Source organism: Haemorhous mexicanus, chromosome 16 (genome assembly GCF_027477595.1).
Source record: "Haemorhous mexicanus isolate bHaeMex1 chromosome 16, bHaeMex1.pri, whole genome shotgun sequence".
In the NCBI taxonomy this organism is placed as follows: domain Eukaryota; kingdom Metazoa; phylum Chordata; class Aves; order Passeriformes; family Fringillidae; genus Haemorhous; species Haemorhous mexicanus.
The window spans coordinates 10,575,308-10,593,012 of record NC_082356.1 but is presented as its reverse complement, the minus strand read 5'-3'; the positions used below and the strand labels follow the sequence as shown (position 1 = coordinate 10,593,012).

At 46.2% G+C, this 17,705-nt stretch overlaps 1 protein-coding gene across 1 annotated transcript in view; it reads right to left on the bottom strand.

Annotated features, from left to right (window-relative positions):
* The window catches only part of LOC132334720 (zinc finger protein 883-like), a 156,559-nt gene extending 139,403 nt beyond the window's left edge, over positions 1-17,156 (bottom strand). The window contains exon 1 of the mRNA XM_059860809.1: positions 16,248-17,156. Within this exon, the coding sequence (XP_059716792.1) occupies positions 16,248-17,145 (898 nt within the window). The 5' untranslated portion in view covers positions 17,146-17,156. The remainder of the gene's footprint in view (positions 1-16,247) is intronic.
* Positions 17,157-17,705: the final 549 nt, after the last annotated feature.

Genomic DNA, 17,705 nt, shown 5'->3' with positions numbered 1-17,705 from the left:
CCTTGATCAGCTCCAGCAGGAGCCAGAGAGAGTTGAATAAGCTTTGACACGCAGAGTATCTGCCATAAAAAGAGCAGGGGGCAAGCCCTTCCTGGCACTGGCAACACCACTGCTAGAGCATCCACGCTGAGGCCCAGTCCTGTCACACCCAACTGAGCTGAAACTACCCTCACAACTAGTGCAGGCTGATGCTTTTCAACTTCTGGGAACTTCCATTTGAAGCTCTTATGGCAGAAGTGTGAGATACAGCAACCATGGCCACAGCACAGGCTCGTCAGGATCTCAGGTTTCTGCAAACCTTCTGTGGAAAACACAAAACCTCATCAGGAGAGCAGTACCCGGCCAGCAAACCAGAGCAGAGTGTGCTGTGCACAAACACCACGTCCATTCAGCTCCACCTCTAAATGACTAAAGCTTCCTAAAGCTACACAATTTATTATTCAGCCACAGGCATAACTCCAGGATCCAAACTGACTGGTCAAATCCAGGCCCAGAGCTCAGCTTTACTTACCCAGCACGGGCAGGAGCATCTCAATTTTAATTTTCAGTTGGGTTTAAATTTCACTGCATTTATTTGAGCAACAATGGGACAGTAATCCACCTCAGATGAACTGAATCACTCCCCACTTACACCTCTGAGTTTTAAAAAGCATCGCAACATCCACTGGGATGTGGAGAACTTAACTGCCTTTAAGCATTCATTTCTGCAACTTTTCCACCAGCACAAGACTTTAAAAATAGCATTTTAAAATTGCCATAGATCAAAAATGTCTTTCCACTCACAGTTAGTAGCATTACAGGCATTCAGAGTCTTTGTTACTACCACTGCAAGTCTCATGCTGGAGTGACACAAACAGGAATCAGGCATAAGCTCAAGGAGAGCTTTGGCTAATGTATCCAATCCTCCAATAGAAACAAAAGATTTCTGCACATCTGCTCAGTGGAAAAAAGAAAAAAATGTGATTTAAGCAACAGAGTCTGCAAATTCTTTTAGCTTTTCACCAAGTAAGTCCATCAGAGTTTTTCTGTGCATGTGTCAGTCATTACATTTCTTCTACAACAGAAGCTGGAGATACATTAATCTCAAGAATTGCAGTAACTGCATATAAAATAGTTCCAGGAAAACATGACCCTGATATGTGCACACAAATGGCAAACATCATGCCTGAGTTCTACCTAAGTCATTGTTTTCAGCCATGTCACAAGGACTTCAATTTAGACACACTTTTAATCAGAACAGCTCCCAGCAGTTTTACTGACCCTATCAAATGTAAGCAGACTGTGGCTATTTGTGGACTTGAGCACAGCACAGTGTAAGTAAAGATGGTGGAGTACAGTGGTCAGAGTAAAAGTGGGAAGAACAGCAAATGACTTTGTAGAGATTGACAAGAAAGAAAAACCCATTTACCTCTTGAATTAAACTTCCTTTTATCAAATTCAAAGCTGTGTAAAGGTTGAGCTGCACTTCCAGTTGTTTGCAACTGTGAGACCAAGAAATGAACAGATGGGACGAACTATCCCAGGCTCTGTGCAACTCTCGAGCCACCCTTTGGCATAGGGAAAAACCCCACAGCAAATGTTCTGATTATCTTCTAGAAAAGTAAAAACAAATTACCCCAAATCAAAACGCAATGAAATCAACTTCAGCTGAACAGTAAAAATGAAACCAAAGTGTTACCGATTTGGAGAATATCTTTGGACTTCTTCCACAGTTTTCAGAGCAACACGTCCCGTTCTGGGGGTTGTTGACACAGGCACAGAGAGTGCTGCACACTGAGGACCAGAGCTGATAGCAGGGATCAGTGTTTTCAGCTGACAGATTCTTCTCAGACATGGAGAGAGTTGTTCTGTTAAGGAAATGCAAGCAAGGCCCAGACAGGCAAGGAAACATAGCTGCTAACTAGCCTACTATTTGTCTGTTTGAATTGCAACCCTGTTCACCTGAACAACTGCAGCAGCAGGCTGATGCAGCCTGTGTCTCTGACATGGGTTTGCCCATTTTCTAAAAGAGAACACACACAAGACTCCAGAGACAAATGCAACTGCAGACAAAATCTTAACAGCAAGTTGAATTTACATACATACATTCCCTTTCCTAAGCACATATCCTCCCCAGAATGAAATGTAAAATCATATCAACATATTGGTAAATAACCTTTCCATGTCTCTCTCTTTCTAGACACTCTCATAAACTATGGGTTTGCATTTGCAAACTCTCTTCTTAGAACTAAACCACGTTCTGCTGTTTAAGGAAATCCCAGTGAGCAATGACCTACTTCGACAATTCAGGTTCGGTTACATGCAAACATTCATCTTTATAAATTCACTTCACCACAACATTGCTTATTGCATGTTCCAAATTTTGGACTGCAGATTGGCAAATAGAAAAGGAGAGTTATCATAACACAGAAAAAAAAAAACAACTTACCATTATTTGACACCAGTACTAAGATGACAGAAACAGACATTCTTTTCAAGTTCACATCAGAATCCTTTTTAATTCAAAATAAAATGAGTTCTTCAAGCAACTCAGAAGTACACAAGACAGTGTACTTGTCAACAGTGTCTGTTGACAAGACACTGAAAACAAAAAGTGAAAACCTCAAGTAAGCTACTCATCATCCTAAATTATTAAGTTTCAATTGTGGCCAGTATGTGGGGAGCAGAGACAGGGCAGGACTATGAAGTGCCTGAGGGCTTCCCCCTGCAGTGAGTTCTACACCAAGCAGGACCCTGGCAAGCTCTGGAACAATCCAGGAGTCACTGAACACTTGCTGCTGAGGGACAGGGGGAGTGCAGCTGTCTGGTAACTTAAAGACACCCTGTGTGCACAAGTCAGCAAGGCACAGATCAAATCTGGGGATGGACAGGGCAACTGGGGCACCTTCCCTGCCCTTGCTCCAACTGACAATCTTGTAGTCTCATTTTGTGAGACCAAAAGAAAATGGAGACAAAGCAGGAGCACAAGTAATGACAGGGGGCCATAGCACACTCAGAAATACAAACAGTGTTATTTTTATTGCCATTACTCTCTAGAAAAATCCCCAATGTAAATAAAGCTGCTTCCTTTACGATGCAATGAGCACTCGACTTGGCAAGGTCATTTCTAAACATCAAACCACCAATTCCTCCAAAGTATTCGCTTGCTTCACCTACAAGAGGAAAAACTTTTGCTTCTGTTTCTCTGCAAAATGAAAGGCTTCTATGATTTTCCAACATCTCAAGCCTTATGTCCTTTAGACATTTTTACAGTGCCCACCAGTTCCTTGGCATATATGGGGAACATAAATGCCTGCATTGTTTCTAAGGAACAGCCTTTCTTACTGTTTTGTTGGCAAATGGAATAGACAGTGACCACAGCCTCCTGCTGAGACAGAGGGCAATCCAACTGAGATTTAAGGCATTCCAGCAGTAAGGTCAGATCTGTTTTCATATCGAGGAGCAAACACAAAAAGCTTCATTAAATTGTTATCTTTTCTCTCTATTAATCTAGTCAGTATTAGAATAAACCTGTCAAAATGCAGTATGTAGGTGTATTTTAAAAAAGGGGGGGAAGTGAGCCAAAATGGAGCTACATCACTTCTATTCAGCCACCAACAACAAACCTAGAAATATTTCTGTCCATCCTTTGTTATTTGAGCATGAGTTCCTTTGCAGAGTAACAGCCTCCTTTTAATATTTCTGGCCTTTCATTACTAGTAACTCTTAGTAAGTCTGATGTAAACCACTAAATATTAAATTCACAATTGCAAGGTGCATTAAGTGTAAAAAATACACAGCCATTAAAGTATTCAGAGTGCAAATAAAATTCAGGGTGCAGTTGAAAATCTGTGGAGTAGTAAGGAAAGAGTCCAAGAGCACAAGGCTGCTCCGTGGTACTGAGGTACAGGAGACATAAACCATGCAGCACAGCAGCAGAGCCCTCAGTCACGTGGTTGGAAACAGAACACAAAATATTCTCTGGGCACCTACACACAACCCTGGGTGGGAAAACAGACTTGGAAAATCTGCTTCTTAGTCTTTGGGGTATCATTAAAAGACTTAGATGATAATTATTTCTAACAGTGACAGAAGGTATTGTTAACAGCAAACCCTTACAAGGTTTGAGGGTTCTTAAAGAAGTTAAAATACAATAAAAATGTGGATAAATATTAGCAAATTAAAACCAAAAAATGTGACTTCGTGACGGTGTGTTTTACTATGTGTGCAGGTTTGACATTGGATTTACCCTTTGCATATCCAATACAGTATCCAAAATGTGGAAATTAGGAAAAAGCATCTTCTCCCAACTGCTCACCACCCCATAACAGGCCTATCAGAGTCTACTAAAACTTTGTAAAATTGATGCAGATTATAATGACAAATTATATTAGATATCTTACCACACTGACTTATCTGCACCTTTTGAGTGTTCCTTTTTTTTAAATCTCTGTTCTTGTTCTACAACAGCAAGGAAAAAGTTTTTTCAGTTCTGTTCAGATTAGCAGTGTTTATAATATATGCAGTAGAAACAACATCATTTTTCTAAAATGCACTTTTCCCAGTTTTCTGCTTTTACTTTGTCATCTCACACACACACGGTTGAATGCGTTCTTACATGGCAGAGTTTTCCTTTGGAAATACAGTCTTTTATGACAGCCCTGCATTTGTAACTAACAGGTGATCATCTTTTGAGAGTGGACATTCTGCAGAAATCAGGTCATTCCATGTTACCCCTGAGGGGCACTGTCAGTAAAGAACATCCCCTGCTCTGTGTCACTGATCACAACAAAGCTGATCCAACTTTCCTTACAAGAGTGGCCAACTTTGCCATCAGCCAACAACTGGCACTAAGACCAAGTCATGTTACTTAGGGGGTGAACACTCTAAAACACTCGGCCTCCTGCTGCTCAAGGAGCCACCAAACCATCAGCATTGTTCTGGCAGCACTGACCAAACCAAGGGCAGTGAGCACAGAGACATGTTCCTTACAGTGAGAACCCACTGAAATTCTCCAAAGACATTGCCACATTACATGAACCATGCAACCCACCAAACCCCACAGCATTGCTTCTTCACAAACCCCACAGGGCAGCCTCTGAGAGCAGAGCAGCAGAGTGACATTCAGCTTTGGAGGCACAAAGATGCTCCCTCAAACATGCCCCAAGTCCCAAACAGAGAAGGTTGATGCAAGCATCACAGTAACCTCTTACAATTTCTCCAAAAATTACTTCGCTCCAGGTAGAAATTTTAAATCAGTGGCAAATGCAGCTTAAGAATGGATTCATTTTCCTTCTCTAAGTGGAGCAAAGGCTCAAAGCAGAATCCTTGTCATCACTGTGCATCCATCCATTGAAAGCAGCCAGCCCTGCTTTCTCTTGGGAGTTACTGATTGCCCCGTTCCTTTGCTGCTTCCGTTAGAGAGGAGAATTGAGAGAGGTCATCTCCCTGCAGCCTTTCAGAAGTGATAACAGACATGCATTTCATTTTCCTGCAAATCCAACCCTGCCACAACAAGGAAAAGCTTGCCAGCCTTCCTCACCTCTTTTTGTCCTACTGCCACCACCCTGCCAGCCTAAGAAAAAACACAACCCACCCAAACAAAAGGAAGCCTGTAAAAATGAGTTTGCTCTGGAGCTAATTGCTTTTCAGAAGAGTTTCATTTAATACATGTTTATACAATTATGCAATATAAGAAGCACAAGGGGTTTAAAACTGGATGTATACAAGGACACATCTTGACCTTTACCTGCATCTTTTTGACTTTTGCAACCTACAGGAGGTACGCAAAATAGTATTTATAAACCAGCCTACATTAATTAGATTCAAATAGCTCACCTCGGTTGTTGCATCACAGAGCAAGGTGGAAAGACAAACAACTAGATTTGCTTCAACAAACAGCTGGCAAATGTTGCATCTAAAATTCTTCTCCATCAGTTATGGAAAATAACCCAGTAACATTGCTTTAAATCTCAGAAACCACTCCTGGAGAACTGCAGATCTGTCAATGTGTGTGCTCAGCAGCACCAGAGCACATGGCTGGCACGGTCAGTAGACCAGCCAGCCTGGGCAGGACTTATCCTTCGAAACCCAGGGAGCAAAGCCCAGAGGGGAGAAGTGCGGGTTGTTGGCGTCCTGTGGAAACCAAACCCCACAGCAGCAGCTGAGGCCGTGAGGACGCTGCGCTGTGGAACAGGACTTGGGGCTGTCCTGGCCTATTTCAGCTCCCTCGCACCCTCCTCCCTCAGATGAGCCGTGTGTGATTTACAGCTCGTTATCAGAGCTCCCCTCTGAAGCCTTAGCAAGCACTCCAGATCAGCCCAAATATAAAAGGGAAAGAACATATACAAATTTAAAATAAGGGGGGGAGGGGGGTTGGAAGGCAACAGTCTAAAGATGAAACAGCAGCCTTCTGTGGGAAGGCTGGGGAGTCCCGAGGGGGGAAATGGGGCACGGCTCGGGTACCTGTGATCCAGTGGCGCGGGTGGCTCCGGGCAGACCCGGAGGCGAGGCGGGTGCCCGCTGCCGAGCGCTGTCCGGCTGAGGGGTGGGATCTGCGGGCTGAGGGGTGGGATCGCCGGGCTGAGGGGTGGGATCTGCGGGCTGAAGGACAGCGGAGGCCCCGCCGGGCTGATCTGGGATCTCGCGGAGCTGAGGGCAGAGCCCGGCCCGGCCCCTCAGGAGACGCCGCCCCAGCGCGTCAGGGCACGGCCGCCCTCGGACTCGGGACAGCCCTGAGCCTTCCCCTCAGCCAGGCGGGAAGCGCTTGGAATTGTAGAACCGTCAGAGGTGAAAGAGATCTTGAAGAGCATCAGTTCAACGTCAGCCCAGCTCTGACACTTCAAACACAGACCACTAAACCATTTGCCAGTGTCAGATCCAGAGGTCTCTTTAACACCTCCAGGGATGGCAACTGCACCACCCCTCTGGCCAACCTATTCCCAGGCCTGAACACCTGAGCAGTGGAATTTTTTTTCTAAAGTCTAACCTGAATTTCCTCTCAACGTGAGGCCACTTCTTCTGGCTCTCAGTGCAGTCCCAGCAGAAGAGAGCAGCCCCCCCTCAGTGCACGCTCCTGTCAGGGAGTTGGAGAGAGCGGTGAGGTCCCTCCTGAGCCTCTTCTCCAGACTGAACAAACGAGCTCCCTCAGCTACTCCTCATGGGACATGTTTTCTAGAGCCTTTGTGAGCCTTGCTGCCCTTCTCTGGACACACTCAGCCCCTCAATGTCCTTTTTCCCAAGGGGCCCAGAGCTGACACAGCCCTCGAGCTGTGGCCTCAGCAGTGCCCAGCACAGAGGGGCAGGCACTGCCCTGGTCCCGCTGCCCACACTGCTGCTGATCCAGGCCAGGTGCCATTGGCCTCTTGCCCCCTTGGGCACACTCTGGCTCACACTGAGGCGGCTGGTGACCTGCAGGATGTGGCACTTGGCCTTGTGGAACCTCAATGGCCTTGTCCTTGGCCCATTGATCCAGTCTGTCCAAGTCTCACTGCAGAGCCTTCCTGTCCTCCAGCAGATCCACACTCCCACCCAACTGGGCATCTGCAAATTTACTGAGGGTGCTCTCAATCTCCATCTCCAGATCATCAATAAAAAAGTTAACCAGGCAATAAAGAAGTTAACCAGGACCAGCCCCAAAACTGAGCCCTGGAAAACACATTTCAATGCAGCTCTGTTTGCATACTCTGCAGTTGGAGGCTGCAATGCCCCCACAACAGAAAGAGCTGCCATCCCTTGGCATTGGCCACACACACAAGTGCAGGAAAAAAGCCTTTTACTCGGTGTATATGGCTGACAGGACTGAGCTTTCGGGCACACACTCCCTTTCCCTAATGACCCTGAACTCAAGAAAAGGTATTTCACCTTCCAGCTCTTTGCACCATTGCATCCTCAGACCATCAGAGCTCCACCAGCCTCTCTCATCCTTTTGCGCCTTCTCCCCACTCAAGCTGAGGAGCAGCTTTGATAAGAAAAAATGCAGTTCTGCTGCCAAGGAGGTAAGCCAATTTGCAAATGCAACTTACCCTACCAAAAACAGCTACTGCCTTTTTCTTTCAGAGGTGAGCCATCAGAAGTAATGAAATTGTGTTGCATTTTAAACCAAAGTGGAAAAGAAACGAAAGCACTCACAGAGGATTTGGCAGAGCCAAGAGATGCCAATGTGGCTTATCCTGTTGGCTGCTCAGTTATTGCAGCCCTTTGCTACTTTACCATTTGTCTTGTTTGGAGATTGTGCTCAGATAATTTAGTGATGGGTACAAGAGAAATTTAAAAAATCATAGCTGAGTGCAAAATAATACAGCCTAGGAAAATTTTAATAGATGGTGAAGTATTTACATCAGAGTGATGACAGTTACCACACACAGAATAAAAGAAGCGTTTTAATAAAACTTTAATTACATCCTTGTTCCTCAAGCCTTACTATCCATTTGTTTGGCTGATGTAGTATTATGTAAAAATCCTGTTCAATATCTTGTATTGTTTATGCTTTCCAACACTTCTGATGTGTTTTCTAAAAGCTGTTAGTATTTTTTATTTTGAAAAAAAAATCTATTATTTTGGTAGCAACATTGCAGTTCTGTGTTTCCTTTTGGTACTCAGCTGAAAAAAATAAAGAAAAAAAAAAAGAGCAGAAAAAATTGCAGAGGGGGAAAGTAGATCACAAGGAGCAAAGTTATAGGAGATGAGTACATGACTACTGGCACTGCTTAAGAGCATCTCTCACAAAAAGCAGACTGGCTACACTGTCCCAACTCCATCATTTCAACTCTCCATGATTTGTTTCTTGCTTTGCAAAGCTGAGCTGAGCCATTTTTGCCTATTATGAATAACAACTAGTAATACACACTTACAGTTCTCTTGTATTACTGCAACAGCACTAGGTTCCCTTAGAATTTTTTTGGGCAATTGCAGTGCAATCCCTGAATTTAAACCAGATCAAGATATTATTTGTAGCTTATTCTTGAAGGTAATTTGTAGCAAAAGTAAAAAAAATTATTGCAGATGGTCAGTGACTAGACTGTTATGTGTATGGGATGCACAGGATGATTTAAGTGCTGCTTCATTCTGTGTGACTCCAGGCTTTGAAAAGAGTAATCCCACTTGGCATTTGGACTCCATTTGGTCTCAGGAATTATGGATCCAGAGTAACTTGTTAGAAGCTTGTGAAAAAATGTCTCTGAAGTTTACAACAGAGCTGAAGTGTACAGAAGGATGAGAATTCAATGAATAATTCAATGAATACTAAGAATAAGTTTGAAAAGCATATCCAGTTATCCTGCTGGCTATGTCCAGTGGCTGTCCCCTGCTACAGTACAGTGCACAATGTCACCAGGAAAATTGTGAATGTCATCTTTAGACCAATCTATTCACACATTTTATTTTTGATCAGAGTTACTTTCTACAAATTACCAAGCTGTTTTGCCTTTTTGAGGCTCTTGGTTTTTCGTGTGAAGTATTTGCATGTATAATACAGGTGGCTCCTGTGTCTTGGTTTGGAAAGACAGGTGTTTGCTAAGGAAGGCAGGAGCCTTTCTTGAAATGGAAAAATGTAAACCCCTTCCTTCTCAATTGCTAAAAATTTGAAATTAAAGGGGGCTCTCAGGTAACAACATGGGGGCAGGAATAACAGTTCTTTATCAGGGAAGTGTCGGCGATGGAGAGAGACGGGGAGACTGACTCGGGGATCAGAATCCGATTTTATTGTGGGATAAAAGCACTTATATACTATTTTAGGGAGACTAGTAATGTGCACTACAATGATTAGGTTAAAATCATACACAAATTTATATATGAAACAACATCCCTTGCTTGCAGTTGTGGAAGGGGAGCCGGCTGCTGGCCTTGCTGACAGCTTCTGCCAGCCAGACTGGCACGGGCTGAGGCAGGGGCAGCCAGCCTGACAAAAGCATCCATCCGTGTGGATGGGGGGTGCGTTTACAAGAGGAAAGGTGGGGATTTTCTCCACCCTTGGGCAGGTTTAATTCTTTCATTGAGTGGTCAGACCCTCCTCAGGCCTGTGAAACAGTGACAGGCTTTGTGCTTTTTCTTGTTTCCAGGCCTTGTTTTGAATTGACTTCCATGCAATTGTTCTTTGTTTTTCCCAGGAGGATTTCAACTGGTGCCCAGACCAGATGGGGAAGCGCCTGCAGCGTCTGTGGAGCACGTCCAGTGCCAGCACTACCCCAGGGGTCACGGTCTGCAGGGACAGCCCCTTCCAGAAGGACGAGGACCTGGTGCAGGATCGGCTCCTCTCCTGGCAGCAGCTCTCCAGAGGTGGGCACCCGGCTCCATAGCTCAGCTGGCAGAAGGGCTCTGGGCAGGCGGCAGCGGGCACATGGGCATCCCGCTCTTGCAGCTGCTGAGGAGTTGCTGTGCCGTGATTAAGCGGAGGAGGTGGAACATGGCCTGCCATGCTGCCCTTCTCTAAAAACAGAGACTAGGACTGGAGGTTTGGGCTCTGAGCACAGCCAGCAGCCTGGCCCGGGCACAGGCCATGGCAGGACAGGGGGACAGGAGCCTGCTGCCACTGACCGTGGCTCTCTGGTTTCTCTCCGCAGGCTGCCAGCACCTCATGCCATGGGAACGGCACCGCTCGGCCTGCCAGGCTCAGGGGGCTGGAGGGCAGCCCATGTTCATTTGCTGTCAAAGATAAATTATTTTGGTTTTTGTTTGTTATCGTCGTCATCGGAGCATTTCTTTCATCCTTTTCCAAGCTTTTGGCCTGTTGTGATAAATGGATATGTTTGTGCTAACAAAATCTGGTGGTTTATACCAGCTGGACTCTATTGTGGTCTATACCATGTTTTATTTCCTGCATAGGTAAAATACCGTGTATCAAATTTGATCAAAAAGAGAAATGAGGGAGTGTGAAAACCTGGATTTGTGGGATGTAGAAGATACCAAAATTCAGTCTTTAATAAAAAGCATGAATTAATATTATCCAGAGAGAAGATGGGGGAAATTGTGATAAATGGATGTGGTTTGTGCTAACAAAATTGTAATTATATCAATATTTTGGGAAGAAAATTGGAAAGGTATATGTGATTCATAGTATGAAGCAGATGGGTTTCTTTGTAGATGATACATGTGGGAAACAGGATACAGGAGATTGGAATTGGCCTTGATGAACAAAAGTTAGGAAGACTCCCGAGTCAGAATTGGCATCAAGATGAAGTTAAGACAACTCCCAGGACAGGATCGGCCATGACATGAATAACATTGGGATAATTCCAGACAGGGAGCATAAAAGAGTGTTCTTATCTATAAAATAAAAAGGCTTAACTGGAGCATAGTGCTTACTTACATAACACAGGACTTGGGGCACATGCACAGCCTGCCAGGTTATTCAGAGGACAGTGAGGAAGACTGTCAGCCTTCCTCCAGGAAGAGCCCCAGAGAGCCAGAAGCCCCCTTAGCCACAGCGGGAGCATGCGCTGTGAGTGTGGTGATGTTGATTTCAAGAATCAGAAACAGGAGGAGATTTACAGGAAAATATTGATGAATATGTATTAGCCCACAGTACATAAGTTGTGTTTGGATCCTTTTGCCTTTTGAACGTCAGGCAGGGTGGGAAGCCCTCCCCATACCCCGATCGATCGGTTTTGCTTATGCTTTATCCAAACCACTGCCAAATTTCCTTTTGTAATTAGTGGATTCTATTTGATTGTATTATTTTATCGCAGTTAAAACTGCTGCTAAATTTTCAGTTTCTGGTTTTATAAATTAGACGTATGGGACCTCATATATAACATCAGAAATGTGACTTAATAGTTTATAAAACCAAATTAATTATTCAGCTAAATTAACAAGGAATAGAAAAGCATTTGACACTTAATCACAAAGGATAAAGTTACAGAAATGATGATACTTGATTAAATGAATACATTTTAACTTAATGAGTTAATAGCTCAGTCTCCTCTGGCTTTTGATCACCTCCCCAGAAAGGGAGCAGTTCTTTGATCTCCTCTTCATGAGGGGCACAGTCCTTAGGGTTTGGTCTCAGCTTGGCAGGGGGTGTTGTTTTTTGGATGATGATGACTGCCAAAAAGCCCCCTTAAATCCCCCCCAAAACCCCCAAATCCCCTCAAACCCCACCCAAACTCCCCCCCAACCCCCTCAGGATGAATTTTTCATTCATTTCAGGTAATTTTGGGTGGATTGTGGAGGGTTTTGGTACCTTATGGATACAGAAGTAGGCATAGGATTCAAACCCACTCAAAATGCTCCCTTAAAATCCCTCCAAATACCCCCAAATCTTCTCAGGACGGATTTGGAGGTAATTTGGGGTTAATTTCAGGTAATTTTGGGTCGATTCTAGGTTGATTTGGGGTGGTTTTGGTACTTCCTGGACACAAAATTTTGCATAGGATTCAAACCCAGCCAAAATCCCCCCCAAATCTCAAAATCCCAAAATTTTCCCCCCAGCTGCCTCGTTGTTGGGTCGACTTTTTGGTGGATTTTGGGTTAATTTGGAGGAAATTTTGGGTGGTTTTAGTACCTTGTGGATGCCCAAGCGGGTGAAGGATTCAAACCCAGCCAAAGTTTGCTCAAATCCCTCAAAACGCCCCTCAAATTTCCCCCAGAGCCCCTCAGGATGGGTTCTGAGGTAATTTTGGGTGGATTTTGGTTAATTTTGGGTCCTTTTGTGAAGTAGCGAGGGTGCAGGGCTTTGAGCAGGGCTGAGCAGCGGGACAGGAAGGGAGGGAGGGAGGGAGGAAGGGAGGGATGGAGGTGTGAACCTCCCCCGAGGATCCCCTGATGGGGACACCCCTAAAAAGTTCTGTGCCAGGATTGAGAAACAAACGGGACCTTTGCTTTTTTTGGCCTTCAGGCTGTTGTTTATTTTTCTCTTACCAAAAGTTCAGCACGCCGTCTGCACACCAGACTTAGCGTCCAAAGAGAAGGCACCAAAAGTCACAGGACACACAGGTTCAAGGTCTTTTAATATCATTTTGCCTAATTAACTCTTAGAACGCATTTTATTTTTACCTTTCTACCAGTAACTAATTCTTTGTCTGCCACTCAGCATCTGCATTGCAGCTCTTTCCAACCAATCACCCTGTGCTTCCAACACAGCAGAAAATGGAGGAGATGAAGAACAAGAAGGAGATCAGGCAATGCCCAAAATCCTCTGTCTTGTCTTCTATCCACCCTCAGACTAAACACCCAAAGCTCTCAGTTTTTCACCCTGTGATAAACTACACTACTCTCTCTTTCACACACTCATAGATCCCAATTCTTCCCAAAGTCCTGGAAGCTTTCTCCATGGACAAAAGTTAAAAGCAGTGTTCTCCTGGGGATCAGGACTTCTCAGGGCAGGCAGGGAGAAATTCCCTGTGCCCTGGGTTCCAACAGCAGGGGGGAAGGGGAGGTTGGGGACAGGAAAAGGACTTGGGCAGGAAAAAGGGGAACCTTAAACAGCGTGGTAAGCGCCATTTCTAGAGGGAGGGCCCGGGACGGCGCGGCCGTCACCTTCCCGGGTAGGTGTGGATACACAATCCAGGTCAGATTTCCCATGGATCCGTCTGGGAAACATTAGGGAGCTGGAGATGAAGAATCCTGAACAACCTCGCAGGTGGTGTTTGTGACAATTGTTTTCCTCATGGATTGTTTACCCCAAGGGGTTTTCTTAATTAGCCAATCATGTGAAATGTAAAATAACCAATCAGGTCCACCTGTATTGGGATCGAGTACCAAAAAATGGGTTTCCTAATAAAGATGATTATTGGCCTTCTGAAGATGCATGGAGTGTGTCACTCATTTATCCGTGTCATTTCTGACTCAGCAGTGACAGGCAGGGAAGGGGGGACATGGAAAGATGGGGGGGAAAGGAGGACACAGAACGGAGAGAGGACAGCAGCGCTCCCGTGTCACCTCTGGATGGATTCTGTCCCTTGTTCTGCCCTCAGGAAAAGAGAGACAGAGTGGCACAGAGTGTTGGGAAGGATGAAAGTTTGACAAGAATCTTTAACAGATATGTGTGCATGACAGAAAGATTTTTGAATGTAGAATCTGAAAAAGGAATAGAGATGGAACCAAGTTTTGACATAGAAGAATTGTTGAGCCAGTCTTACTGGGTAACTAAGGCAAAGGGTGTGCTACTTACAAGTGGTTTTTATGGCTTAGAGCAAAGGATAAACCCACCTCAAACAAGATGTTTTCACCAACCAAAAAGATTCCACAGGTAAACAAGTCAGCAAAGTTGCAAGTAGAAAAAAGGTCTCTGAATTTTCCACTGCAAGAAAACTGAAAAACAACTTCTAGCTTAAACTAACGTACTAACTTTTAGTGATTGGAGAATAGTGACATGAATATGGTAATTACAGGAGTTATGATAGGCTATAGATAAAAGTAAAGGTATAGATTGTTTCTTCTGTGTTAAGATGCTCAGCAAAGCAGAGTATATAATGCACTGTAACCAAAGCTAAAGGATCTCCAGGCCTGCCTGCAGCTGGAGCTGACAGCTGGAGGCACAGGCTCTGTCACCAGACCCTGGACTGCTGTAACATCTTGGATACAATAAACTGCATTTTGGAGAGCTGCCTGGAGCCCCTCATCTCTCATTCAGGCTCTTACAGGAGAGGGACACGGGGTGACAGAGAGATGGCAGCAACCCCGTGCCATGCTGGCAGTTTTCACTCCTTGCTGCACGCTTGGGAACAAAAGGGTAAGGAAAGATATGGGCAATATTATAGAAACATATTATAATATTGGTTTTTCACAGATATTAAAATGGATTTTATATGTGTGATGTTAAAGCAACTTGGTATAAACATATAGGTTTTATTCCTGTTGTTAATTAAGCTTCATGAAATAGCCGCTTGTGTTAAAATTCCTGCTGGGATGGGATAACATCCAGTGCACACAGGATGAGGACACCTGCACAGATCTGCCAACTATCAGCACTCCCTGTCTGAAGGCAGAGTGACCAAGGCCCAAAACTGGAGGTGATAAAGAGAAGGAGCCAAAACCACAGCCAAGAAACACACATGCTCTGAAAAGGCAGACCCAAGGAGGGGCCAGGTAGAAGAGTTCCTGGAAGATGTGAAGTAGTTTATGGATATGCATGAGGGTCAATGAATATGCAACAGGCTGGTGTAAGGGAAAAGGTATTTCAGGGGGATCCCCAAAGGGAACAGGGTGCTCCTGGCTGAGTGCCAAGATGCACCCAGCCATAATAACTTTTGCTCCATGGTCCTGGTCTCCCACTGTCCTTTATTAAACTTTTTACATTTTCACAGGAGAGTGAATGTGGTTTTCACATTTAGGAACGATTTCAGTTTTTTCGTTTTTTTAAAGGAGGGAGTTTTGAAGAGCTGCAAGTGGCTAATCTGCCTGCAACAAGGACCATTCCACGGGCTCTTGTCACCTTTCCTGACACGACTGCTGCAGCTCATGGAGGGTGAAGCCCTGGAGGCTCCTTAGGGGTGGTTATGGACGATTGCAGGCAGCACCTCGATGCTCTGGATCAGCAGTGCCCCCTCCTGGGAACCCCCACGTTTTCCAGTTTCTGTGAAGCTGCCTGTGAAAAACACGTTCACTCTCCTGTAAATTAATGGCCCATTAACAGCAGATCTCTCCTGGAGGGAGGAATGGTTGTGGAAGAGATAAACTGCCCAATGCACAGAAGATAACTGCCCCACCTCTGACAGATGGCAAACACAACACACACTTATCTTGCAATCCAGGACCTGTCCTCACTGGCTGCCCCCATTCTCCAGAGTTCATGGTGTCCAGGGAGGCTGCAGCTGCCGGTGCCGGGAACAAACGAGACAGGTCTTGGTTTCAGAGATCTCCAGAATCCATTTCTGACCCCAAAAAACAGGGCAAAGGCAGGGCCTGGGGTTTTTATAGGGTACGCCAGGGGTGGAGTTTGGGTTTGGGCCAGGGGAGGAGTTGTTAGCAACACAAGAAGGGTTAGATCAAATTCCTGCCTTTTAGCAACAGGTGCACTCCACACAGAATGTGTCCCCAAATCCTAAATTCCTCCTCAAACATCTGAGAAATGGTGGGACTTTAGATATCTTTGATCAATTTCATTTATTTAACCATGTTTATGGTGTTTTTAAGGGATGAAGATGAGGCACAAGAAAATCATTGCCAGACCAAAAGGAGAAGCAGCCAGGTGTGTTCCCAACATGGATCACAGGAATGTGGGGGACCAGGGCTCTGCCCAATGTGGCTCCTCCAGTGGGGGATGGAGCTGGAGCAGCACACGAAGCTCTTCCTGCACTCGGGGCACTCGCAGGGCTTCCCTCACCGGTGCCTGCGTTGGTGTTGTGTCAAGGTAGAGCTCCGTGAGAAGCTCTTCCCACACTGGGGACACTCGTAGGGCCTCTCCCCAGTGTGGATGCGCTGGTGGTTGATGAGGGTGGAGTTGTGCTTGAATCCCTTCCCGCAGTCAGGGCACTGGAAGGGCCTCTCCTCTCTGTGAATCTGATAGTGCTGGAGGAGATGGGAGTTGGTCTGAAACCTCTTCCCACACTTAGAACACTCGTAGGGCTTCTCCCCAGTGTGGATCTTTTGGTGGAGGATCAGGTTGGAATGCCGGCTGAAGCTCTTCCCACACTCCCCACACTCATGGGGCCTCTCCCCAGTGTGGGTTCTCTGGTGCCTGATCAGGTTGGAGCTCCGGCTGAAGCTCTTCCCACATTCCTCACACTCGTGGGGCCTCTCCCCAGTGTGGATGCGTTGGTGCATGACAAGATGGTCATTCTGCCTGAAGCCCTGCCCGCAGTCGGGGCAGCGGAAGGGCCTCTCCTCTGTGTGAGTGCGCTGGTGCTTGAGGAGATTGGAGCTGGTCTGAAACCTCTTCCTGCACTGATCACACTCGTAGGGCCGTTCCCCAGTGTGGGTCCTCTGGTGCCTGATCAGGAGGGAGCGCCACCTGAAGCTCTTCCCACACTCCCCACACGTGTTGGGCTTCTCCCCATCATGGAGCTGCTCATGGAGCACCAGCTCCGAGCTCTGGCTCCATCTCCGGCCGCCTTCCCGGCCCAGGCTGGCTCTTTCCCCCTCAGATCCCCGCCATCTGCGTTTGCAGCCCCTCCTCGTGAGGGATCTCTGGGGCTTTTCCTCCCCGTTGCGTTCCTGCGCCGTGGAGCCGCTCAAAACGGCCTCTTCCACCAGGTTCTGCCCCGGGGATTTGTCCTCCCTGCTCTCCATGCTCAGCTCCTGCTCTGGAGGAAGAGGGATAAAAACAGGATGGGATTTGCCTCCGTGGCACAGGCAAGGGGAAGGAGATCCCCCCAGGGCTGTCCTGCAGCCAGAGGCCGTGCTGGGCTGGGAGATGGAGCAGGACAGAGGGGGAAAGGGGCACTGACTTCCTCCTCACCTGCCTCAGTGTCCTGGGGCACCTTCCTCTTCCTCACTGCCTCCCAGGGGCTGGCAATGGGAAATCCTGGTTTGGGTAAAACAATGGATGACCACGTGGATTTTGAAGGTCCCTCTGTCCAAGTCCATCTCTATAAGTCACAGGCCACCTGGGCTCCATAAAAACCTCCCAAACACCAAAATTCAGCCCTGAAAAAGCCTCCAAAGAGTTCCCTGTCCCTGGTCCCTCTGGTGTTCGGGGTTCCCCCCTGTCCCAGCTGCTGGGGGTCACACTTGGATTGGGGGTCCCCCTTCTCCTCGGTGCATGCCCTCCCCAGGCTGCTGGCAGTTCCAGCAATCCCTAAAGCTCACCCCTCTTCGCTCTCACTATTTTGGGATGCCGGGGCTGTTTG